Source organism: Bactrocera neohumeralis, chromosome 6, assembly GCF_024586455.1.
Source record: "Bactrocera neohumeralis isolate Rockhampton chromosome 6, APGP_CSIRO_Bneo_wtdbg2-racon-allhic-juicebox.fasta_v2, whole genome shotgun sequence".
In the NCBI taxonomy this organism is placed as follows: domain Eukaryota; kingdom Metazoa; phylum Arthropoda; class Insecta; order Diptera; family Tephritidae; genus Bactrocera; species Bactrocera neohumeralis.
Genome location: NC_065923.1, coordinates 75,797,542 through 75,823,269, shown reverse-complemented (window position 1 = coordinate 75,823,269; position 25,728 = coordinate 75,797,542). Strand labels below are relative to the sequence as shown.

The 25,728-nt window shown below is 37.4% G+C and overlaps 2 protein-coding genes across 3 annotated transcripts in view; both read left to right on the top strand.

The window, feature by feature from the left end:
* Positions 1-17,084, top strand: part of LOC126762110 (whirlin-like) — a 57,044-nt gene extending 39,960 nt beyond the window's left edge. Inside the window, exons 5-10 of one of the 2 annotated variants that reach the window (XM_050478632.1) lie at positions 7,592-7,887; positions 7,973-8,293; positions 8,362-8,533; positions 8,647-8,757; positions 10,137-10,166; positions 16,874-17,084. In XM_050478632.1, coding sequence (XP_050334589.1) covers positions 7,592-7,887; positions 7,973-8,293; positions 8,362-8,533; positions 8,647-8,757; positions 10,137-10,166; positions 16,874-16,981 — 1,038 coding nt within the window. In that variant the 3' untranslated portion in view covers positions 16,982-17,084. Of the gene's footprint in view, positions 1-7,591; positions 7,888-7,972; positions 8,294-8,361; positions 8,534-8,646; positions 8,758-10,136; positions 13,221-16,873 lie in introns of those variants that run through there. The other variant, XM_050478633.1, reaches the window with a different exon arrangement.
* Positions 17,085-17,124: 40 nt separating this feature from the next.
* LOC126762843 (uncharacterized) lies at positions 17,125-20,690 on the top strand. The gene is made up of 2 exons (XM_050479885.1): positions 17,125-17,620; positions 20,493-20,690. Exons 1-2 carry the CDS (start codon positions 17,273-17,275, stop codon positions 20,688-20,690), a joined length of 546 nt encoding a protein of 181 aa, XP_050335842.1. The 5' UTR covers positions 17,125-17,272.
* The last annotated feature ends 5,038 nt before the right edge of the window (positions 20,691-25,728 follow it).

Here is a 25,728-nt window from a genome sequence, read left to right as displayed (position 1 = left end):
TCAAAAACGAGTTTTTATAAAAAAAATCGACCCGCTCTAATATATGTACATACATCACGAGCGCCTAGTGCCAGCACTCTTACATACAAACACATATAAAGGCATTTATCATAAATTCAGCGCATTTTACATATCGACACACAAACACACAGTCACACAAATTCATAGCTCATTGCCATGCAGACTTTAGCGATGCCATTAAATTATACTAACAATGAAGTTAACTGTTGTGAGCAGCATTGTAAATGCCTTTAATGTTGTTGTACACTTTATTGATTTTTAATGTAATTTCCTTTGCATACCAAAACGAGAGCACACACACACACACAAATATATACAAGCACAAGCCTGTGAGATGTTACTGTTGCCGGCGTTGAGCAGCCTGAGTTGTGACACCCTGTATTCATCAGCAGTTATGTCAATTGTCGTCGATCAACTTGCATGCCCCAACAACCATTTACATATCCTCACACACGCCTACACACACACTCATATGTGCACCAATTTAGCTCACAAAACGATTTATATTCAAATCCGCTATTCACTCCTTTAGCACATACACACACACTCTCATGTAGTTTGTATGTGTGTAAGCAACTCATCTGCGAAACTTAATTGAATCGATTTATGAGTTGCATATCTAACTGTCAACGGTATGCCATATAGTAGTTGCTCTTGTAGTTGCCACTACGGCTGCTCTGGCTTACTTGGCGTTTTCAAATTGTTTGTATGAATGTGTGGCATTATTGTTGGTGACAATGATACTACCTGGTATTCGTATATGTTTGAACGGTGGAATTTATCATAGAGAGAGAGAGAGACTAAGCTGCTATCAAACTAACTCAAGTCCCTGTACGGAAAACTTTTTTATTTGTGAAGATATCGTCACGACATTCGGCAATGATTATTATCCAAAGTAATTCTACAATATCACAAGAAATTGTTCATATCGGCTCTACAACGCTACAATCCACGCAGAAATTGTTCAGATCAGACCACTATAGCATATAGCTGTCATGCAAACTGAACAATCAATATCAAGTGTTCGTATGGAAATCTTTTTTATGCGACGAGATATCTTCACAAAATTTGGCATGGATTTTTGCATAAAGCAGCGTTACAATATCCCAAGAAATTTTTCATATCGGACCACTATAGCACATAGCTGCCATACAAACTGGCCGATCAAATTCAAGCTAAATTACTTTGTTCTATAAAAATATGCGCCTGTGAAGAGTATTTTAGCTTCGTTGCAACCAAAATAAATAATATTTTCTTTTTTTTCATAAATTTTGAATGCTATAGGTAATTTTTGTAATCTACTTTTAGGCGCATGCGTAACTATTTCATTGATTGAAAAGTAGTGACGGGTTTTATAGCTTCGTTGCAATCAAAATAAATAATATTTTCGTGTTTTCCATAACTTTTGAAAGGCATAAGTCATTCTTGTAGTGTACTTTTCGTAGGGATATGACCCAGCAGTTTATTAAACGACATATTTTACATTCTTAAGAAGAATCTTCAAAACTGCAGTGCTTCTGAAAAAGTATTGAAGCAAGATTTTGGTCGATTTTTATAATTTTTTTTAATCTAATTTAATTATAATAACTCGTCTTGTTTTGTCATCTTTTTGCATCACAAAGCCTGATTAGTTATTTTGTTTTCCTAAATAGTCGGTACTGCTGTCGAATATATGTAAAAGCTGTAAGTCTGCGGTTTGCTGTTACAGTACTGAGCAGTTGATAACGGCGCATAGAAAAGAGAATTCTTACTTTTATGGGCCAGACAGCTTGGCTTGAAATATGTTTCCTGAGAAACTCTGAAGGTTTTCAATATAAGTTCAGTCCCTTGGACTATGTTGCATGAAAAAGGTAGAAGCCACCGCCAAGCGCCTTATAACTATTATAGTACTATTTTAGAAAAAACATGTGGCATGTCAAGCTACCAAAAAGTAAAAAAAACTGTCTGCTCAGTAACCTTAAAATGCTTTGCGTCTCATTTCGACCCATACTAGCCGCAGTATGAGCACCTTTTCACTTATAATATACATCAAGCGCTTTCATACATACACATACATATGTACATACATAGACATGATAGCAGTTTCGTAAATGATTGAATGCCTCCACCTAAGCAAATCGTTTGTTATTAAAATACAGCTATTTGCGAAGTGCACTCGTACAACTCAAATCTGCATAGAATGAGGTAATAATAAAGCACCGGTGCCAGACGCCATTCAAGCCACACAAATTTCAATTGCAGCAGCTAACCAAAAGACGAAAACATGTGAATTTGATGCGCCGCTTGCAGTCATGGTAGTGCAACTCAAAGCCATACACCAAAAAAAAATTAGAAACTTACTTATATTTGCATAAATACGTATATATACAGACAAGTACTAGCCGTGGCAGTTGCCACATTCTCACGTACAATATCACACGAACACTCCACACGCCACCAGCTAACAGCCACCAGTCGCTTCAATGTTATTTGTATAGTATATGCATGTGTCTATGTATGTGTGTACCACAGTGTGTCTAGATTTCTCCACACAAATTCTGATTGGGTGGCAGGGCGTCGCATTTACATTAATTGGCCTTCAAAAAGATGCGCGCAAATATTTGGAAAATGTGAAAAAAAAAACTATTTTGAATATGAACACAAAAGCATTTACGCCAAAAATTTAATTTCCACCTTTAGCGAACGGAAATGCAAAGTTATGCTCGCAGCAGCTACACTATTTCGCACAGTTCACAAATTTTCCGAAATTTTGCAAAAATTTGCATTTAAATACGGAAAAGTGCAACAACAAGTGGCCGGCGGTAAACAAATGATAAATTTGTGGTACGCTGGTTGAGATGCACTGAAGGGCTGCTGATATCGAGCTGAAATTTTGCATAAGTCTTTTTCGCTTCAAAAGACTGCTTTTATGTCCGAACCGCCAATATCGGACCACTATAGCATATAGCTATCGTACAAACTGTACCGTCAAAATCAAGTTTTTGTATGGAAAACTTTTTTATTTAGCGAGATATCGTGACGAAATTTGGCATACATTATTGCACAAAGCAACGGTACAATCTCCGAAGAAATCATTTAGATCGAGCCTCTATAGGATATAGCTGTCGTACAGGCTGATAGATTAAAATCAAGTGCTTGTATGAAAAACTTTTTTATTTACTGAGACATCCTGACGAAACTTTGCACATATTATTGCCTAAAAAAGTGGTATAATCTCCTTGGAAATTATTGAGAGCGGACCGTTTTAGCATATAGCTATCATATAAGCCGATGGATCAAAATCAAGTTGTTGTATGAAAAATTTTTATATTTAACAAGATATCCTGACGAAATTCAGCACATATTATTGCCCTTATACCATTACCTTGGTACCACTTAAAAATTATTCAGATCGGACCACTATAACACATAGCTGCCATACAAGCTGATCGATCGAAATCAAGTGCTTATAAGAACAACCTTTTTATGTGTGAAAGATATTTCAGTTTAGCATAAATTTAGGCTGCAGTTTGGAAAACAAATATGTATGTATTCGTATGTTAACCGCTAGTCTCTCACTTACATACATATGTGCTCTTACCCATACCAACATCATACCGCAGTGGTACAGCCTCCGCAGCAGCTCGTTTACTGGTATTTACTACTGGGTTGCTGAAATCAAACATATGCAGCGTCAATATGTATGCATAAACCTGCGAAATTTCGCACACAAATTTATCAACATGGAGTTAACTTAGCGCGCATTTACACACACATACATAACTGCACACACACACAAGGCAATTGCTGATGATTTCACACCGAAATTAGGTCAACTGTTGAAAACAAAAAAGTTGACAGCAGCGCGCCGATTTTCATGCAAAATGTTGGTCATTGGAAAATGCGGCTACTTCGTCAATAAAGTGCCAATGATAGGCGACATTAATGTGCTGATTATTGAAGAGCAATTTGTGGCAGTTGGCAGGCATAAGCTTGTTTGCCAGAAGAGCATATGAGAAGGTATTATAAAATGTCGGGCTATGAGGTCGAATTTTTTAATAGGGAATATTGGTCTAAAGTTTATTTAATGGACTGGCTCAACCTTCTAGAGCGCACTTCGTAAATTGTGTCCACATTTTTACTCACCAATGCACAGCAAATTAGTGTAGAAATAGTTGTTACACTTGCCATCATGCTCATCGCCTTCATTACATTCATGCACAAAAGTAAACGTACATCTCATTGCTCACATTATTTCTATATATATGGTATTACTTAAAGTACTGTTATTAATAATAAATATTCAAATAACAAAACCAAACAATTTCCCTGCGAAAATTCAAAATTGGCAATTTTTTTGATTGAAATGAGTTGCATTTTGATTGAGTAAAACGATTGGCCATGTGACACAATTCCCTTTGACACTTTTAATACACAATGAGAAAAAATTGGCAATAGATAAGTTTTCGTTACCATTATTATTATTTTTTGTTTTTGTTTTCAATGTTTTTGTAATGTCTTTTTGTTTTGGTTTAATGATTTTCTTTAACATTTTTATTTTTCTAATTTTTCTAAGACAACTTATTTCAATTTAATAGACTTAAGTACGTTTCTGTTATTCAACACACACTGACCAATTTTTATGGCACATGGTTCCAATACAGTACACACATATTAGTAAACGTACAGCGTCAGTGATGCTACATTATAAAAGATTTGCACAAAGAAAAGCACTATTTTCCCCATGGCAGTACGTAGGTGAGGGTTTATAACTGATTTCCAATGTTTCTAATGCACATAAAATAAAAAATGTATAAAAAGCTACTTTTATTTTTGAGCATTACTAAAACATATTCTTTAAGAATATTGACAAGTGGCAACCTTTTTCAACATTTGCTGAATTGCTCTATTAAGACTCTTTTCAGTAATAAATTTAATGAATTGTTCTATTAAGTAGTAGAGCCCTTTTCAGCGCCTAACAAGCCATATGGCGATATACAAACGAAGGCCGCTTTCCTCAAAACTACTTCCTCTACAGAAATTGTTCAATTAAAAAATTATTTACATTAAAATGTTGCCATATTATATTTTTATACAAATTAAAGGAAAACGGAATTTTTTCTGTATGTTTTTTGTATTTTAAATCATAAAAGCGTCGCTAAAAATAAGTAGGTTCCCTTTTATATTTCGGAATTCGACAACCCTACTGTTTCAATCTGGCAACTCACAACTTTGTCGCGAAATTTGACATCTTTATTGTGATACATACACAGCACATTTTGATGTAAGAGCGTTTTTTCTGTTGCTTATAGTAACTTAAAATATTCATCTCGGAAAAAAAAAATAATTAAACCCGTAACATTTTTGTAGGTTTATTTTTTACATGAACTTAATTCTTGTTTTGCCGATGAAGCTTAATAACGGACTAGTGTTACTAGCATAGGTATTAGTAGAAAAAACAAACTATACACGGTTTGTCCGGAAAGTAATAGGACTGAGTCTATTTAAAAAAATTGATTGAACCAAGAGTTACAATTCTTTAAAAACTTTCAAAATGGGCTCCTTCCAAGCATTAAAGGCGTCACGGAAAGAATTCTCCGGCCATTCTGCTTGGATTCCCTCTGTCATCTAAAAATACTTGCCTTTCATCGGCATTTTCAGGTTCGGGGGGGCCACATCTGGGCTATAGGGCGGCTGCGGTAGCGTTGTGATGCCTGCCTTGGTTAGGTAGCTATTCTCAAGAAAGGCGGTGTGAGCCGGGACATTGTTGTGGTGCAACTTCCAGTCGGCTGCGATGTTTTGTCGGACCCGATTGACCCTTCAATCACAGATTTTGATAAATTTAACATCTGGGCAATTAAACGAATACTAAGTCGACGGTCTGAGTTCAAAATTTTGCGCACACGAGTCGCATTGTCGGTGTTTGTTGAGGTCGCAAGCCTCCCAGCACGATCTTCATCAGCGGCCTCTTCCCGGCCATCCAAAAAGGCCTGGTGCCACCAATACACACCACAGAAACACGTCGCGCGAAAATGTTTGTCCTGGCTCTCCAGGTGCTCAGAGACAATCACTCGCTCCTTAGCTCGGCGGAAGAAATTCAGTCATATTACTTTTCGGACAAATCCTGTACTTTCAATATTGCTTGAACAAAGCCTCGTATCTATTGATCGAGAGAAATGTTACGAAAGTTGTTCACGAGCGAAGCACTTCAGAGCATATTGTTTTGTGTTTTTTTTTTTTGGAAATCTGAAGATATCACAACCATACCACTGAACCAACGCAGAGCTTAATCTTAAACTTACCGACTCAAACGACTTTAGATCTCCGAACTGCCCTTGGTCGAATAAAATCAATTCGGTACGTATCGTGTAAACCCTTGCGCAGCCCCGTTCTGGGTAATAAAACAGATTAAATACCATCTACATTCGACCCCGACATATCAAATATATGTGCAGCATGCAACGTCTCGCCTGACTCGAACCACCCCTTTGCATGCCCAGCTAACCTTACACAACTGACACCACTCTCCGTATGGTCGGACCCCGTCAAAATAACACGTTGGATGACTTCGGTGACAACTTATCTGAACCTTACCACTCTAACGAGGACCAGATAGCCATTGCAACAACAACAACAAACGCAGAACAATAAATTCAGAGTAGTACGCATTAATTTTTTACCGGTTGTCTTTCAATAAATCAGTGAACTCTTTAGCTCAAGCTCTTCAGCTTCTAGTTCTCACACATCCACTGAAACAACGGCATTTTTGAGCATTCAAAACATCGATTTGATGAGCCATCCACCCTATAACGCGCTGACGAGGCGCCGAAGGACTTCTTTTCATCCCCTTACGTAAAAAATAAACTAAGAGATTAACGGTTTTCGACACCTGAAGAGGTGGTTGTTGCGTTCAGAATGCTTGTTTTGGAGATACCTCAATCTGAGTGAAAAAAATGCTTCGACAAATGGTTCAAATGCATTTTGAAAAACAATAAGCGATATTCGACGTTTAGTAGTATTTGTTTTAGTTTTCTAATCCCGAAATATAAAAGGTAACCCTCGTAAGTCGTCCCAAAAAAATGCACGCTATTCAATAAAACATAACCTGGTAAAGGAAATGCATAATTTATTGCGTAGGAAGCCGTTCATTTGTTGAAAACCCCCGTTCTCCTCCCGATTACCCGCTCGCACTTTCGCACTGCACAGCGTTGTATTTCCACACAAACACCAACACCAATACAAACTAACATATGAAGGAATAGACAGACTGCACCGCACATATTCAAACCACAGGCACAGCACTTAAGCTATTTTACAGTTACAGTATTCAGTTGTTCACTTACTTCCAACATTCAGTTTCCGCTTCCTTTTAGCCGCTTGATTTGACATAGTTTTCCCCGTAAATTTTGCTTTTGTGTGACTCCTCATTTCATTTTCATTTCCGTTATATTTAATTCCACTTAATAATTTGATTGTGTTCGATTTCGTTTTGCTTTTATTTTCACTTTTATTTCCTTCGTTTATTCGGTCTGTGCTCCTCCTTCTCTTTTCTCTTTTGTCTCTTCTATTGCCAAATTTTTTCTTAACGCAGAGATGTGTGCAGATATTGAAATCATCACGTCAAATCAGTATGACGGTGCGCTCACCACCGACGCTCAACTCCCACGCGCCACTACATGGCTTCGGTCCACCCTCGTCGCGGGATCCCATGTACGCATCGATGGCGCCACTACTGCCACAATCGGCGGCCGGTTTACCGCCCGGAGCGACGATGATTGGCGGCGGTGGTCTACCATTTCGTCAGACATGTTCCTGGATGGACCGACATGGTCGTCCCGCTTCGCCACCCATGGAGTATGGTGGACGGCATACGGATCGTCGTGAGAGGTGAGTGAGTTCGTTGTACCGTATGCTATACTTTTATATATGTATGTCATTTAATCACTAACTTTTTACTGTCACACTTACTTAGAATTCGACGCGTAGAGCTGCTCATTGAACCGGGTCAGTCGCTGGGTCTAATGATACGCGGCGGCGTTGAGTACGGCCTCGGCATCTTCGTCACCGGCGTCGATAAGGACAGTGTCGCAGATCGTGCTGGCCTCATGGTCGGCGACGAGATACTCGAGGTCAATGGTCAGTCATTTCTCGACGTGACCCATGACGAGGCGGTCAGTCAGCTGAAATACCATAAACGTATGTCGCTTGTCATACGTGATGTTGGTAAAGTGCCACATTCCTGTACATCCATAGAGATGGAGCCTTGGGACGCGTATAGTCCGACGGGGACGAGGTGAGTGTTAGCGTTAAAATACAAAAATAAATATAACACTTAAATTAAATTTAAAATTTTGGTTGCAGAGCTCGTCGAAAAGGTCAAATAACCGCTATGGTGGAGGAGAAAGCACGCTCGCTCCTGCCACGCCATCAATTCGCAAGTCTCTCGTATTATATTGCTGAATATGCTGCGAGAGCGATGACCATAGATGCCTTTGTTGCCGTCTTATTAGAAATGTTAGACACATATGAGAAAGTAAGTGTGTGTTTTTTGGGAATTTATTTATAAGTATTTAATTTTTTTTTTGAAATCGTCTGCTCCCTCTACTTTTCGAGCTCACTAATCGCAATCTCTTTTCAAATATTTAGCATACGTTAGTGACGGAACTACGCGAACTTATATATCCAGAGGATCGTACGCGATACGATGAGCTTGTTTATCGTAGAGAACGTGATCCGTATAGCGTGGAAAGGCACAGGGTGAGTTCACATTTCTCTACTACTAATATATTGGCTTTTCGTTACCTTTAAGTCAAACCATGTAACAAAAACTTTGTTAAGGCGATATAATGTTATGGGGTTAGGTGTAGTCAGAAACAAGAAAAAACTACATGTTTACATTATATTAAAGGAGGTTTCGGTATGACTCGATAGATTTTTGAAAAAAAGCAGGTATGATCGCCAATAACCAAACAGTTCATACTTTTGCAAATTCCAACGATAAACTTCTTCTATATTGGCGTAGACACCGCGTTAGCGGCAGATTTTATTGATTGGAGAATCGGGTTTGTTTTTTCCTAGTATTATGCTTTCACTGCCATTCAGTAGGTTGGAGAAGTGTTCCCTTCATAATTTTAATATGATCTGGGCATCAGTCACTACATAGATCACCTCTGGGGGTTATACAGAAGTATACTTGGGTCTTGAAACCTTCTGTTAGTCGCCGCATCTTTTCATAGAATTTTTGAGCTTTAGCCCTGTCGGCAGCTTGTCAAGCTCTCAATACTCACGTATTTCGGCGATATTTCTCGATATCTATCCCATCCCGTACGTGCTGTGATCGATTGTAACGTGCGTTTTATCTCTGCCTCTTTCGAGGCTGTTGTTTATTTTTCGTCGAAATGGTTCGTCTTCTCACTTTAGCTCGCTTCCAAGATGTTCTTTGTCTATCCAGAGGATACTTGATCTTAGACCCGAAATCGTGAACTGTTCGAGCCACATGTAAAGGAATTATTTCTGGCCACTCCCAAATTAATGGCAATCAGAGAACTTTCCTCACTTGCGTGAACTTCTACACATGACTCGACTTCCTACGGGTATAAAATACTTAATAATAATGCAAAATAAATATATTTTTTTGTTTGTAAATTCCGACCACCCCTAATATACATATATCGAATAACTCGAAGGATATCTGTCGAATTGAATTCAAGTTTCCAGAGCATATTTCTAGGATATAAAATTAAAAAAAAAAAAACAATGCAATAAACTTAATTCTTTTTTAATTTATTTTTTTTAATAAATGTTTTTTTTATTAATATATCTATATCATATAACTCAAACTCTTTTGTCGTATTTAATTCTAATCTTCGGTTAATATTTCTATGATACTGATAATAATTTAAAAAATACAAAAACTTTTTTATTTTTGAAAATTCTGACCACTCCTAATATATGTATAGTACATATATATCGTATTTACTTAATAGTTACCGAGAATATTTCTACGATATTATACTCTAAGCAAAAACTGTCGCTTTTTTATTTTAATTCCGCCTACCCTCAACCCCCTCTAGTCCAAACTGAATATATAGTATATTGTTATTTTTCTCTCTCTACCACTCTCTTCAATTCTATAGCGTAAAGGAGAAACCGCACGTGATTTACCGGTAAGCTTTTTAGAAGATTTATTCTACGATACAGACACTATTTACTATTAGATACCTAAAGGTCCATAACTGTTTTCCGCTGAATATACGAAGAAATTTATGAAATCGTAAAGAAATTAACTTTATACTCTGAACGTTATTATTATTATTATTATTATTACTATTATTATTATTAGCAAATATACTATTAGCCCGTATACTAATACAAAAGTACTCTATATCCATACAAAAATTAACACAAATACACACACATACTTATACGTATGTCAATGCTTACTGTTTACTTATTACATAATATAAGCTGCCTTCGATTCGTCATTGCTCTCTCTGCTTGTTACGACTCTCATATCAGAAAACTTGCATATACAAGCAAGAACAAAGTTATCAAGCTAAATTCTTGAAAGAGAGTTATCCGCCTACATTCTTAAGTGGTATAAACGGTATCTTCAGTGTTGCCAATTTTTTTGTTTTTAATATTTTAGATCACTTTTACTACCAGTTGTGAATGGGTCAAAGGACAAATGAAATTAAAATATGTTTTTTTCTTATATTTTTATTAACTTAAAACTTAAAATAAATTTTGATAATTTAACTAATTAATTATAAAAGTGATCCACTTTGAGATTCACTGCTGTTTTAAAGAAAAAAACACAGAAACTTCAAATCTAATGGGGAATGTTTATTTTCATTCGAAAGAAAATTCTTTGCCATTTATTTTTTGAAATTCATCTCTTTCAAATGTTTGCCGTGGCTCAGAATCAGATGGACCAGCCATTGAATCCAATTTTCGATGACTCGTTCCAGTATTTAGACTGGTGACATGCGGATGACACGCCTTATGTTTTGCTTCAAGGCCGGAATCGAAGCAGGATTGCCCGCATATACCTCATAATTTTCATATTCCCACAGGAAAAAGTCTAAGGGAGAAACCAAATGTCGTCGAGAGCACGAGTTTCAATTTCAGGCATCAAGTAGTCGCTTTTCATGGCGCGATAGTGGTCGCCGTTGACGGTTACGTTCTCACCGGCATCATTTTTGATTAAATATGAACAGATGATTCCACCCAACAGTTGTTTTTTCTGGCTGAACGAAATTCGAGTCGAAAACGTCGGATCTTCTTGGAGCTTTCGTCAATAAAGCGAAGCGATATCGCTTAGGAAGATCGAACTGCTTCAGTTCTTACACAAGCTGTATTTTGTACGCTTTTAATTTAAGATCTCGACGTAAAATGCGTCAAGTCGTTCCATACGGCAGTAGGAAGTGCTGCAAGCAGCGCCGAATCGACTCTCCACGGTCTCTCACTCTCAGCTGCGGATGCTATATTTTCTTCACTTTGTGCTAGTCTTGGTCTATTCGTTCGAATATTGTCTAATAATGAATGCTGGGTATCTAGGTGAGTGTTGGTGTTTCGCATAGTATGCTCAGTGGGCCGATTCTGTTGACCATAAGTTAAGAGAAACGCGTAGAATACATTATTTACGGAACGTGAATTTGTGTTATAAGGTTGAAGGATTTGTAAGCGTTATTCGGGCGTAAGTCTTTACGTGATGAAATGCGAAACAACACTTGCCCGAAATCATTTTTAAAACATAATGGCGATGTAGCTATGTAGGTAGAGAGACTGCGGAATTAGGTAGATAGATTGGCTGTCTGCGACGCACTTAAGCTTTTAGTAGGCCCATGGTGAAGCTACCAGGACTAAAATTTCCTTTAAACTTTATTCTATTTTCACTGAACCACTCGTGTTTCTGTTCAAGTTCATCTATACCAAAAGTTTTATCTGTATTTCAAGACGTCGTCAAGAAACACTCAATCGATAGGAGCCATGTTTTTCCTATACAAAATCTGATGAATACAAAAAATTGTATATGCGCAATTTTCGAGATGTTGTCAAGAAAAGTTGTCAAAGGAAAGACTTTTGAAAAAAGTAACTCTACTTGGATCACCCGTTGAATACCAACATATAAGCTTAAAATAACTTTTTTAACGCAAAAAAAAAAGATAATTTCTCCACTATGCAAGAATCATAACACTATTGCGCATGCGTCAGCAGATATGTAGGCGTAAGGTTGCACCACAAGCGCTGCCCGTTTGTTTGAGCAACTGGTATGGCTTGTTCGATACGCTGGAGATACGCTGGAGAGTAACGCATCGAAGGCAGCTAAACTAACACTAACTAATTAACTAACTGTGTAATTTACTAAAAGGCATGTTAACTATACTTGTTGTTGTAATGTAATTGCTGTATTAACCAAAACTAATAACTATATGCTGTAAATGTATGTGTAACAGTTATAATATATAAAATATTTCTACTTTGAAATTGTTAATTTTTAAATATGATTTCCTGACACTGTAACGAATCTGCCAAAATACACTATTTATATGCATAATTTAAAACAAATTTTATTGTTGTTGTTTAACAAGCAGAAATGCAGCCAAACGCTAAATTTGTTATAGCTTTTTCTATTAGTTTTCACAAACTCAATATTGAAACACTAGAACACACAGCCTTAAAAAGTCTTTCGGATGCTCTGCGGAAGAACACACATAAGACAATAATGCAGACAAATCATAAAAGCAGACAAGCAAAACTAAAAAACAAAAACAAAAATAATACATACACATACATAAAGAAACCAAAAATATGTCCTTACTTTTATTATAATGTACACTTTATACACTTATTACTACAACAAAAAACAAACACACTTGCCAAGTGTTTAATTTTTCACAAACTTTTGTTCATAATTCTTAAAAAAATATTAAAAAAAAAATACAATAACTCTTAAACTGTAGCAAATGTACTAACCTAAATATGCCTTAAGCGCTCAGCCAGCGTGCAAAGCGTTCATTGTCAAAGCACTAATTAAGCGCGGCCGCAAGCCCAGCTGCATTAGGCTTGCATATAAAAAAAAATTAATGCAATAATAATTATAAAAAATTATGGTTATGGATACCCAAGCAGTTAACAAACGTTATAACTATACGAAAATACTACAAGCAAAGAAGAAATATTCAATAAAGCTATGCAAATTTAAAGACGCCAACAAAGAGTTTGAACAGTCATTGAAGAATACTCGTATATATATTAACATATCAAATTATACTATAAACTCTCGCTCATGGAAAAATTATATAAATTCCCGCTCATATAACAAATTTAATTTCTTGCTCATTAAGAAATTTGAACTCTCGTTCATAAGAAATATTATCACTCATTTAAGTACGCTAGCTTGAACAATTTTATCCATTACTGTAGCGTCAATTTGCTCATCATGAGTTTCACATTAGCGACTGACATTTGCTGACGTCACAATAGCGACATTTTTGCGGACGTCTTTTTAAACGCTAAGCATATGTTAACTTGAGATGTGGAATACGTGTGCTTTCTTTTTAGACATGTGGTTTTCAAGCAGACGCATATAATTCAATGTTATGGTCGAGTACTAAGCTTTAAAATAAGTGTTCGCCATTACAATAACGATTATAAATAGCGCTGAGTCCAGCTGGAGTTAATCCTTAACTTACTTGCTCAACAAACAGTCAAACCTGGCATAAAAGCAACTCTAAAAATTTAAAAAGATTGACATAAGGACAATAGTAGGAGTGCTAATAGGTCACTGTCTAACTGACGGACATGCCAGGGGACAAGGAATGACCTATAACGACTATTTTAAAGAGTGATCCACTTCGAGGTTCCCTACTTTTCTTTAAAGAAAAAACGCAGAAACTTCAAATTTAATTCAAAAGAAAAATCTTTCACATTTATTTTCTGCAGATTATCTCTTTTAAATGTTGGCCGCTGCTACGACTCAGCTTGAGGTCGATTTTCGAAGACTCGTTCAAGCATATCGGCTGGTAACTGGCGAATGACACACGTGTATCGAAATGGGATTGTCCGCATAGACTTTAGACTTTAAATATCCTGACAGGAAAAACTTTAAACGTGTGATATCATATGAAATAGGTGGCCAATCGACCAGCCCAAAACATGAAATTATCTGCTCACCGAAGTGTTCTCTCGAAAAATCCATTCATTGATGCGATATGTGTGAAGTGGCGCCGTCTTGTTGAAACCAAATGTCGCCGAGATCACGAGCTTCATGGCGCGGTAACGGTCGCTTATGACGGCTACATTCTTAGCGGCATTCTTTTTGTAGAAATATGGACTAATGATTCCATCAGTCCACAAACCACACCAAACTGTTATTTTCTCTGAATGAAATGGCAGCTCTTTAAACTCTTCAGGTTGCTTTTACGTAATTTTGCTTGTTTACATTCCCATTGAGCCAAAACTGAGTCTCATCGCTGAACCAAATTTCGCTCGAAAACGTCGGATCTTCTTTGGAACTTTACAAGAGCCCATAGCGATGTCGCCTGGGAAGATCCAGCGGCTTCAGTGCTTGCAAAAGGTGTATTTTGTACGTTTTCAATTTAAGATCTCGACGCAAAATGCGCCAAGTCGTTCCATACGTCAGTCCGGTAGCTGCACAATGGGCCTACGAAAGGCTTAGATACATTCTCAGACAGCCACTCTACTTATCAACTTACCTACTATTATGTTTTCAAAATGATTTCAGTCAAGTGAACGCCGCGCAGATTTAAAAAAATTCGATCCGAAAGTTTTGCTACCTATAACTCGCCAAATATTCGCTTCCAAGGCGTCAACCGTCAATGTTGAATCTCACGATCTTGAAGTTTCGTTGGCTGTATGGCTTGTAGCTCCGTCCTTTTGGTACAAAACGTTCATATCACCGTACTCTAAGTCAAGCACGAAAAGGTCATTAATCTTAGCTATACCTGTCATAAGCGGCTTTAATTTTGGCAGAATGATTCTCTCTGCCCATAGAGCGCACGAAACAGTGACTCTTTGAGGATGTTATTGAGAAGAATGATGAGAATATTGAGAATACTTCACGCTGAAAAAAATTTTCTTGCTAAAATGTTACTTCATCGAAAACCACACGTCTAAGAAGCACGCGTTATTTCAGCTTCCGCATTAATATTAAGTTGATTCAAAAGTTATTGAAAATTTCGAAAATGTTTAGCGCTACTTGCATCACGATCATGGCATATTTCAATATTCGAATGTCAATTTTGGATTTTTAGCTTAAATGGCATAAGAAATTAGAGAATTTGGTATTTTCTAAGGATTTACTAAAATTCAAATTTAAGAGAAAAATTTCAAAAGCGTAAAAACCGCAGGTATTTTCAAAGCACTTTTTAAAACATTTCATATTTTTTCTATTTATAACTCAAACGCAATATCACCCTACTACTCCTAATGCAGGAAATTTTTCACCATTTGAGACTCACCCACTTTTTAAGAAAGCTGGAGCAAAATGCACTTACAAGTTTATGCACGACAGGGTTTTACCACAATGAGACAGTGTATACGGTGCCAGGAGACCATTGGCTTAACCCTTTTGTGAACATACATACATTTGGGCCGATGTTTGTTCAACTTAACCTTGCCTTAGTGATAAATTACAGGAAAGTTCCACCAAAAGCCAAGCCGTTGGTTTTTACTTATGTTTCCCCCTGAATCTCTTCAAGTTTCTCTTGGTCCCAAATGCGGCATTTGAGCTTGTTTACATACACATTTAGCCAGAAATCGGTCTCATCGCTGAACAAAATCTGGCTCGAAAACGTCGGATCTTCTTGAAACTTTTCAAAAGCCCATAAAGCGAAGCGATGTCGCGTGGGAAAGTTGAGCGTTCCAGTTCTTACAAAAGCAGTAGGTATTTTCTATGCTTTCAATTTAAGACCTCGACGTAAACTGCACCAAGTCGTTACATATGTCAGTCCGAGTTGCAGCGAACGGCGACGAATCGCATTTCCACGGGGTTCGTATTGAGCAATTTGACACGACTCACGTGTGATCTGTCAAAAATGGGCAATTGAAAAAAGTACGTCTACTTGTATCATGTAGAGCTTTAACGCTACATCTGTCTCAATTTGTTTTAGGTAATGCAAACAACCGTTAGTTAAACAAATATACTCCATTTAAACAACTTGCGAGAGTATAAAAAATATCAGACGTTTATATGTTTAATTAAAACTTGGTAAAATACGTTAACCGTTTATTAAAAATTATAACAACAAACTCATATTATAACTTTAGCATCACTCATGTAAAATAATGCCACCACAAGTACTCATAGTTTATGCACACACCAATGGAAAATTTATGTCACCAAAGAAAATATCTGCAAATTGGCAAATAAAAATCCATACCCAACTGCACCAACAGCTATTCACCAACCATTCACCTGAAAATCATAATTCCAGTATACGCAATTTATGCCTACAACAACTTCACCAAACCTTGAGTACCCGTCCCCCGCCAATCAAATGCACCGGCCACATAATGCTTGCTGTAATAATCGAAATGTATTTAGTGCCATCACCATAAAAAACCAACGTAATACATACAAGCATACTCACACGCTCTCTGTACTGTCCTCTTTCTTCTGCACCCACGCCTACTTTCTGGAGCAATTTATTGCTGCAAACTATGCCACAAATTAAATTTAACAGAAAATTTTGTAAATTTTAAAGCAAATTCTAAACCTACGTACATACAAACAAACGTATTTATATATACAGTTTACATACATACATACTATGTATGCGGGCAATAAGGTCGACTTCGTATATGCTTTTTGTACATACACTACTTGAATTGCCTTACATATCTGCAGGTAACCGATGTTGACTTGGAAGTAAGCGCGGCCACCGGACGCAGTCCATCGTCAGACTCCGGGCTGGGCATGACAGTGTCGGACATGAAGAATCGGTACAGCAAATAAAGCAAAAAAAAAACGCAAAAAACTAAAAAAAAAATTACAAAAAAAAATATTTTTCAAAAACGCAATCTTTTCTTTACTTCTATTCCATTCTCTCTATTTCTTTCTCCACCATATCCTTTTGGCTTGCGTATACCTTGAAAATTGCACGTCTTTTGTATTTTTTTGTGTTTGCGCCAACCGCATGTATGCTGGCCGCGCGCCTTGCATATACTGCCATCTGTTGACCTACATACATGCATATGTACGGCCGTGCGTACCAATAGGCCAGCGCAACAATTGCCCTATCGCCCCATGTCTGCCGGTCCCGTCTTGCATCGCTCATCCCACAATTACCATCATCCAGCGTCATATCCACATCCGCATCCACCACCACATCATCACTCATCGTTGCGTCATCTGGGCGGCACGGCTGCCGCGTTGCAGCGCGAAAGAGAACGGGAGGCACGTTGCTTGGCCGCCGCCGCTGCGGCCAATATAAAGACGAGCGGCGCGCAACAGCAACAGCACCAGCTACAGAAACAGCAACATTCACAGCATGCAACCACATCATCATCATCGTCGTTGGCAACAAATAATCAATCAATCTGTAAAATATATACCACGGGCGTTGATAACAACAAAACTGACAATCAGCATCAGGTGAAGCATAAATTTGAAATCAACCATTAACAAAAACAAAGCAAAAGAAATTAACAAGAAATTTTCAAAACAAAGTAGTAAAGCAAAAGTTAAAGAAAAATATTTGAAAACGCAAAACACTAACTGCTGTCTCTTTTTAACGCACTGCAAAGCGCAAAGCATTGCCAACACTAAAACGCTTTCAAAACTATCAAACAACACGCTTAGGCTAAGTGCATAGTGGCGCTGATAGCGAGGCAGTGACTGTCTGAATTCAACTGCCTGCTTCTTTATGATAGACCGTGCGAAATAGTTCTTTTTTTTTAACTCTAGTAATTACATATCCCCACAGGAATCAGAAATAGTATAGCGGTGTGATATCACACGGTCTTGGTGGCCAATCGACCGGCCCAAAACATGAAATTATTTGCTGTGGGAAGTAGCGCCGTCTTGCCATTGACGGTTACCTTCTCACCGGTATAATTTTTGAAGAAATATTGACCGAACATTGCCACGAATGGCGCCGAATCGGCTCTCCACTATCAACTACGGCTGGACCAAAGGTTTTCTACTAGATTTTCACCTGAGTTCAGAGTTGGCCAGTCAAGTATCGAGTGGCAGTGGATTAAGATCTGAGCTCAGAGCTGAACATTTGAGTACCAAGTGACAGTTAATCTGAGCTCAGAGCTGACATTCTAGTTTGGAAATAACTTTGGTTTCCAAAAAAACTCTTTAGTCTTCTTCGACCGTTCAATCACTGTGTTATGATGCTAAAAAATTAACTAAATATCAGCAAAATCTTCTGCTGTGGTCACCAAAACTTCATTCAAAAGCGGCTTATAATACTCTGAGTCCATTTGGTAGAAACAAAACATATTGGAATCAAACCTTGAGAGACCTTGGGAAAGTTTTTAGATCAGTATTTGTCGTTTCTGTCCAGACCATCAAAATTAAATTTTTGCTCATCTGAAAAAGTAACATTTTCGAAGTCTTGGCGTAAAATAGACTTGGCAAAAGTGTAAAAAGTAGGGAAACTTTTTAAATATACACAGTATTAAACCATTATTCTGGTTAAACACCAATTAGAGAACCCAATGAAGAAACGAATAAATATAAAGAGTAAATTACTAAATAATTTATAACGTAAATATGTCACTATATTTTCCTTATTAAAGAAAATCTAGTTGCCTTTACAAATATTTCGCACGGTGCATAAGAGTCACTATGCGCATAGCCTTAACATTCGCGCTTTCCTAGCGTGCATACACTCACTATCTCTCTCTATCTCATGGACTTTTTACCTTTTCACAAGTTTGCAGCTTTTGTTTTAAGCGTATATTCTCAGTCACTCTAAATATATTTTCGTCTCTGTCACTTTTTTAAAACACACCCGTGCAAAAATTTATCGGAATGGAATTGTTTAGAGATTTTCATTAGGATAAATTAACTTACATTTGTATTAAGCTACGTTTAAACCAAACTTGATAAAATTGACATTCGATGGCAGGCCAAACTGTCTCACATATGGAAAACAAGTTTCCTTTGCCTAGGTTATGTCTACTATGGAGACCATTCATATCTTTCGTCTTATATTTTAATTTGATTTGATTTACAGTTAGACGCTACGTTTGTGAGCAGAAAAAATGCAGAAAATTAATAAAAATTAATAAAATTAAATCAAGTGAAGTAATCTTAAAAAAAGTTCGTTAAGTTAAGGAAATTCAAATATATTTACCTTAGTGTGAAGTACAATCTATACAGTTAAGTTCGGAATAAAACAAAATTCAAATGGCCGCCACGACTTCGTTTGCAGGCACGAATTCGTTGAACCTTATTTTCGAGTACTCTTTCCACTGAATCAAATCGTGTGCCATGATTGCTATAGAAAGTTCAATACTGACTTCTAAAGCTTGACGACAGTCTGGTTTACTGCTAAAGACCAATGACTTCAAATAACCCCACAAACAGTAGTCTAAAGGTGTTAAATCACAACTTCTCGGAGGCCATTCAATCTCACAATTTCTTGAAATAATCGAATCTCCAAACTTTTCTTGGAATAATTCGGTTGTTGCACGCCCTGTGAGGCACGTAGGCCCTTATTGTTGATCAGATGTCAGATCACGATCTCAGACATCGCTGTAATCTCCGAAGAAATTGCTCAGATCGAACCACTATAGCATGTAGCTGCCATACGAACGGAACGAACAAAATCAGATTCATGTCAGCAATATTTAGGTATTATTAGCGCCGTTGTAACCGAAGTTAATTAGTTGTTATTTATAATTGCAAGAAAACGTAACAATTTTGCCCTTAAAACAGCAGAATCTCATTTTTTTATAAATTATATTCAACTGCTTTTTCATGTTACTCCACGAACTCTGCAAGCGTTCCTGCTCTTAAACGTAGCGCATTTGTATATAAATACATTTTTCGTTACTTTTTACTTGTGTGTGTGTTAGAGTCGATTATTTTCTTCATATTTTCTGAATGTCTGTATTTGAACTATTTCAAACTAGCAAAAATGATTCAAGTTATTAATAATATGACATTAGTTACTAAATAAATCCATTATATTTTTACTGTATTGGATGTATTCTTTGGTTTTGCGAAAATTTTATTATTTTAAATGTATGTATGTATGTATATTTGTAACTTAAATACGTCTGGTGCTGAGAACTTCTTATGAATACCTAAAATGTATTCATCAAAAAATGTTCACAGCGCCAGCAGTTGCCTAATCAGTGGTGTGTATGTATGTGTTGTTGTTATTGTTTTAGTTTGCAAACACGAATACTGTTCGTTATCATAAAAAATAATATGATTTCTCCTTTGTTCAAAGACGCATTACACATATTTTTCGTTGTCAATCATCTACTTATTTTTGTGTCTCTAGGAATACGGCTGTGATGACCATAGGTCCCGTAGAGGCAGTGAAACTCAAATACCACACTCGGAATACGAACAAGATGCGGTGAGTAGCGAAGTGCATACAGAACACACAATGAAAAAAATACTTATACACACATATACGCAACAACTTTTAGCAGCATTTAGCACTGTATTAAAGGGAAGCATATTATATACACATTAGGGTGGTTATAATATAATATGGGCGTGCTAGAAAGTTTGGCGAGTTTTCATACAGCTTTGACAATTGTTAGTTTATGAGAAATATGATGAAACACAGCCTTATGAAAACTAACTTTTTTCAGTATAATTTTATGATCTAAACGCCTGAGAAGATTTGTGGTTATTCTTGAAGAATTTGGTTCGAAATACCAAATATATACATACATATATGTATATATATATATGTATAATTATGACTTTATGTGCCCATTTGGTGGATGTTAATTCTACACATATTTTTAATCAATCAACTAACCTTTTTTTAGTTTTTTCTCGTAAATATCTTGTTTATATTTTGATGATCGCTTAAAAGCACATTTTAGTTCTAATTAGAATCTGTCAGATTATTATAATTATACGTCAGCAATTGTACGCTCTTGAAGAAGATTACACCCTCTCTATTCAGCTCTGCAGCTCGATCTTCAGTAGTAGATTGAAGCAGTCGCATGATAGAGAGCCGTCTTGTCTGAAACCTCGTTTGGTATCGAGTGGCTCGGAGAGGTTCTTACCAATCATGACGGAGCTTATGGTAATGCTCAACATCAGTTTACACAGCCGTATTACATAGTTTAAAGTGGATACCGAATTCAGACATAGCGGCATAAAGGCAGCTCCTTTTCGTGCTGTCAAAGCAGCTATGAAGTCGACGAAGAGGTGGTGCGTGTCGATCCTCTTTTTTGACTTGATTTAGCACATGGTAAATCTCAGGTCGATTGTAGTTTTTCCAGGTCTAAAGCCACACTATTGTAGCCACCTTTTGTTAGTCGCCACATCTTTTCGTAGAAGTTTCAAGCATTACCCCTGTCGGCCAGCTTGTCAAGCTCTTCGTACTCACACATTTCGGCCTCTCTCTTTTTTGTCTACAATTGCGTGTCGCTTCCCTCTTCATCTCTCGGTATCTATCTCATCCCGCACGTATTGTGGTCGATTGTAACGTTGCGAGGTAGCCAATCTGTTCTCCAGTGCGACACGACACTCCTCATCGTACCAGCTGTTCTTTTTAGCAGCCGTCCCACAGTTCCCTTATATCGAGTTGCTGAGTAAGAGAGAAGGAGTGCAAGCTGAGTAGAAAATCATTGCGCTGTCTGTGTGATTGCAGTCCTTGTGTTTGTTGACGTGCGTTTTTTGCTGCACAGAGGCGAGTGCGCATCTTGGCTGCAACAAGATAGTGTTAGAACCTCGGAGCGTACGCACCGCTAAAACACGGGAGACGTGTCTTCCGTCTATCACAACACAACTGGTTGGTGGCTTTTCTATCCGGAGAGAGTCAGGCAGCTTGATCAATTTTTCTATTCTGCAATATAATACTAGAGATATCCATACTTCGAGCCCCGGCGAAGTCGATCAGCCTCCACACATTCCCGGATGTTGTATCATGGAGGCTGAATGTACCGACCGTTGGGCCAAAGATACCTTCATTGTCCACCCTGATGTTAAAGTCGCCACGCACGATTTTTACATCTTGGCGGGGGCAACTCTCATAGTAGATATCTTTGGTCATATCATCCTTCTCTTCAGTCGGGGCATGTGCGCAAATCATCAACATGTTGAAGAACTTAGCTTTGATGCGCATTGTAGCTAGATCTTCATCCACGGATCCCACAGCAAATTTACATCAAAAAAGGGATGATTCGCCTTTTGATCTTAGCTTGCCTTGAAACGGAGGTTTTTTGGCTACCCAGAGGATACTTGAACCGTAAATAGTGAGCTGCTTGAGCAATATGTGAAATAATCGTTTTCGGTCACAGACAAGTGAATGGCGCTCAGAGAACTTTCCTTACTCCATCCTCTGTGAATGGGCCTCAGAGAACTTTAAAAAGGTATCTTAACAAAATTTGGCAAAAATTATTTTCTAATGCAACTCCATAATCTCCGAATAAATTGTGCAGATTGCAAGACTATAGCATATAGCTGCCATACGAACTGACCGATCGAACTAAAGTCTTTGTATGGAAAACTTTTTCGTTTGACGAGATATTTTCACGAAATTTGGTTAGGATTCTTACCTCATTTTGCTTTCAATTTTATTAAATAAACCACACCATTCTTCTTTACAAATAAAATCAATAATTTTATTGGGTCAATATTCACAAATTACCGTAAATATACAAATAAAAAATATTATTTTCACCAGATGTTGGTGAAACCCTTAAATTCACATAACTTCTTAAACTACATTAAAGACATATGGTCCTAGTCGTTTGAATATAAGCATGTACATATGTAAGCTAACATATATGTACATATGTATTTCGTATATAGATATGTATATATGTATATAGTTTAATAATAGCGTGCGTAAAATTAATTCTGCTCATTATCCTCATCACTTTGAATCGCTCACTGCACTCAGCCGCACATGACCTGCGCTGCTGCCGCTTACCTACTACGTTTACTTCAATATTTTCTTTCTTTTCTACACCGACACTTGACACCCTTGCCATTCACCAAGTGGATTTCATTAATTACACCAATGGAAAGCATCAAGATTGTGGCGCTAAGGTTGTGTATGATTGTAGTGGTCGCGGTTAGCGGCGCTGGTGCGGTGTGCTGTGCAAAGCTGCTTACATTTTCTCGTGCAACGTTGGTCGGAACTCCTCCGCGCCACCCTGGTAACTCCGATTCGGATGCAACGCGCTTGCGGTGGTGATTATCTCATTGGTTGGCAAGTGATAGTCGCGTGGCGGCGTATACGGCCGCACCAGGCGGTGCCAGTTGTTTGGCGGACTGCCGTTGGGTTCAAATTTCGGGCGCGGTATCCGCAATTGTTTGATTTCTGTTAAGTAAGAGTCCATATCGTAGCTCCACAGGTGTCTCACTCTCTGTGTGTGTTTAAAAGTAATGTGAAGCGCTGCAATTGGAAGTAGAAGTAGAAGTCAGTTTATTGCAAGATTTAATAAAGTCAAGTGTGATAAGACTAATTGCTTGAAAAAATAGCATTTGATGCCAAATTTAATTAGAGTTCAATTAAATTGAGATCAAATGATTTGGCGATTTTGAAGTTGGCGGTCTGCTTTTTGCTGATATTGGCTTTTTGGGATCCTGGAGCAGTGATTATTATATATTGGTTGTGATTTTCAAAACTTTTTCACAGACAATTTTTTAAGATTTATTAGGTTTGTTACTGTAGTGCTAGTAGCTGTTAGCTATCATGAAGAAGAAGAAGAATAAAGTGGAAGAAATTGTCAAGTTTTTCTCACAAAGAGCACCATTTCGAGGCTCCCTACCTTTTTTTTTTAAGAAAAAATACAGAAACTTCAAATTTATTGAGGAATGTATATTATCATTCGATAGAACATTTTTGGCATTCATTTTATGAAGATTATCTCTTTCAAATGTTGGCCGCCGCTATGCCTCAGATGGTCCATCCGTTGAGTCCAATTTTCGATGACTCGTCCGAGCATTTAAACTGGTAACTGGCGAATGACACTCGTGATGTTTTGCTAAAGGGCCTGAATCGAATCGCGATCATTCGCATAGTCTTCAGACTTTTCATATCCTTCCAGGAAAACATCTAACGGTGTGATATAACACGATCTTGGTGGCCAATCGACCGGCCCAAAATGTGAAAACTGCCCAACGAAGTGTTCTCTCTATAAATACATTAATTGATGCGATGTGCGGAAAGTGGCGCCGTATTGTTGAAACCAAATGTCATCGGGATCACGAGCTTTAATTTCAGGCATCAAATAGTCGGTTACCATGGAGCGATAGCGGTCATCATTGACCGGCAACATTTTCAAGAAATATGGACCGATGATTTCACCAGCCCTCAAATCAGATCAAATCGTTGGTTGAAATTGCAGCTCTTGAATCTCTTCAGGCTGATTTTCGTCCCAAATGCGGCAATTTCGTTTGTTTACATACCCATTGAGCCAGAAATGAGCCTCATCGCTAAACAAAATTTGGCTCGAAAACGTCGGATCTTCAAAACCAAGAGCAAATGTGTCAAATATCTCTTATGATAGCTTGGCAATATATGGAAACTAGCCGATCTGTCTCAACATGTGCTCTCTTCTGCTCGATTTTTTTTATTAAGAAAGCTGATTTTTTTGTAACCTGCCTTGCAAGTTTTTCGGGTTCAATAATCACTTGAATATCCAACAGGCCTTATTACTAAAACTTCTTTATCTTTAAGCGAGTGTTTATAACGAAACAGAAGTTTCGAAAACCTCCTTGGACTACTTTCACCAAGACGATTGATTCATAATTGCATTCTATGATGAAAAGAAATGCAGCGCGTTAATTGTTTTCACCAATATCACTGAATTGGTAGGCAAATAATTGGATTCTGTAGATTTTGTAGCCAACTAATTGGACACTGGAGATATAACTTTATCGTCAGGAAATATAATATGTGTTTGAATATGAAAACCAACTGATTGGCAACACCGAAGTTATAATACTACAAGAGAATTTCTTATAGCATAGAAGGTTATGGAAAGATGTTTATGGCAGCTATATGTTATAGTGGTCCGATCTAAACATATTTGTCAGAAATTATACCACTATCTTGCAAACTAATTCACGCCAAATTTCATGTGGATATCTCGGAAAATGAAGAAGTTTTCCATACAAGGTTGTACTTTGATCGTTCGGCTTGTATGGCAGCTATATGCTATAGTGGTCTGATCTGAACAATTTCTTCGGAGTATAAAACGTTGTCTTGAAAATTAATCCGTGCCAAATTTCGTGTTAATATCTGCACAAATAAATAAGATTCCATACAAAGGTATGATTTTTGTCATTGACTTTGTATGGCAGCTATATGCTATAGTAGTCGGATCTAGAAAATTTCTTAAGATATTGTTGCGAAGTCTTAGTTAGTGCAGCATGCCAAATTTCGTGAAGATACCTCGTCAAATAAAAAAGTTTTCAGCACAAGGGTATGATTTTGATCGTTCAGTTTGTATGGCAGTTATATGCTATAGTGGTCTGATATCGTTGGTTCTGACATCTGAGCAGGTTTTGGAGAGAAAATGACATGTGCAAAATTTCAG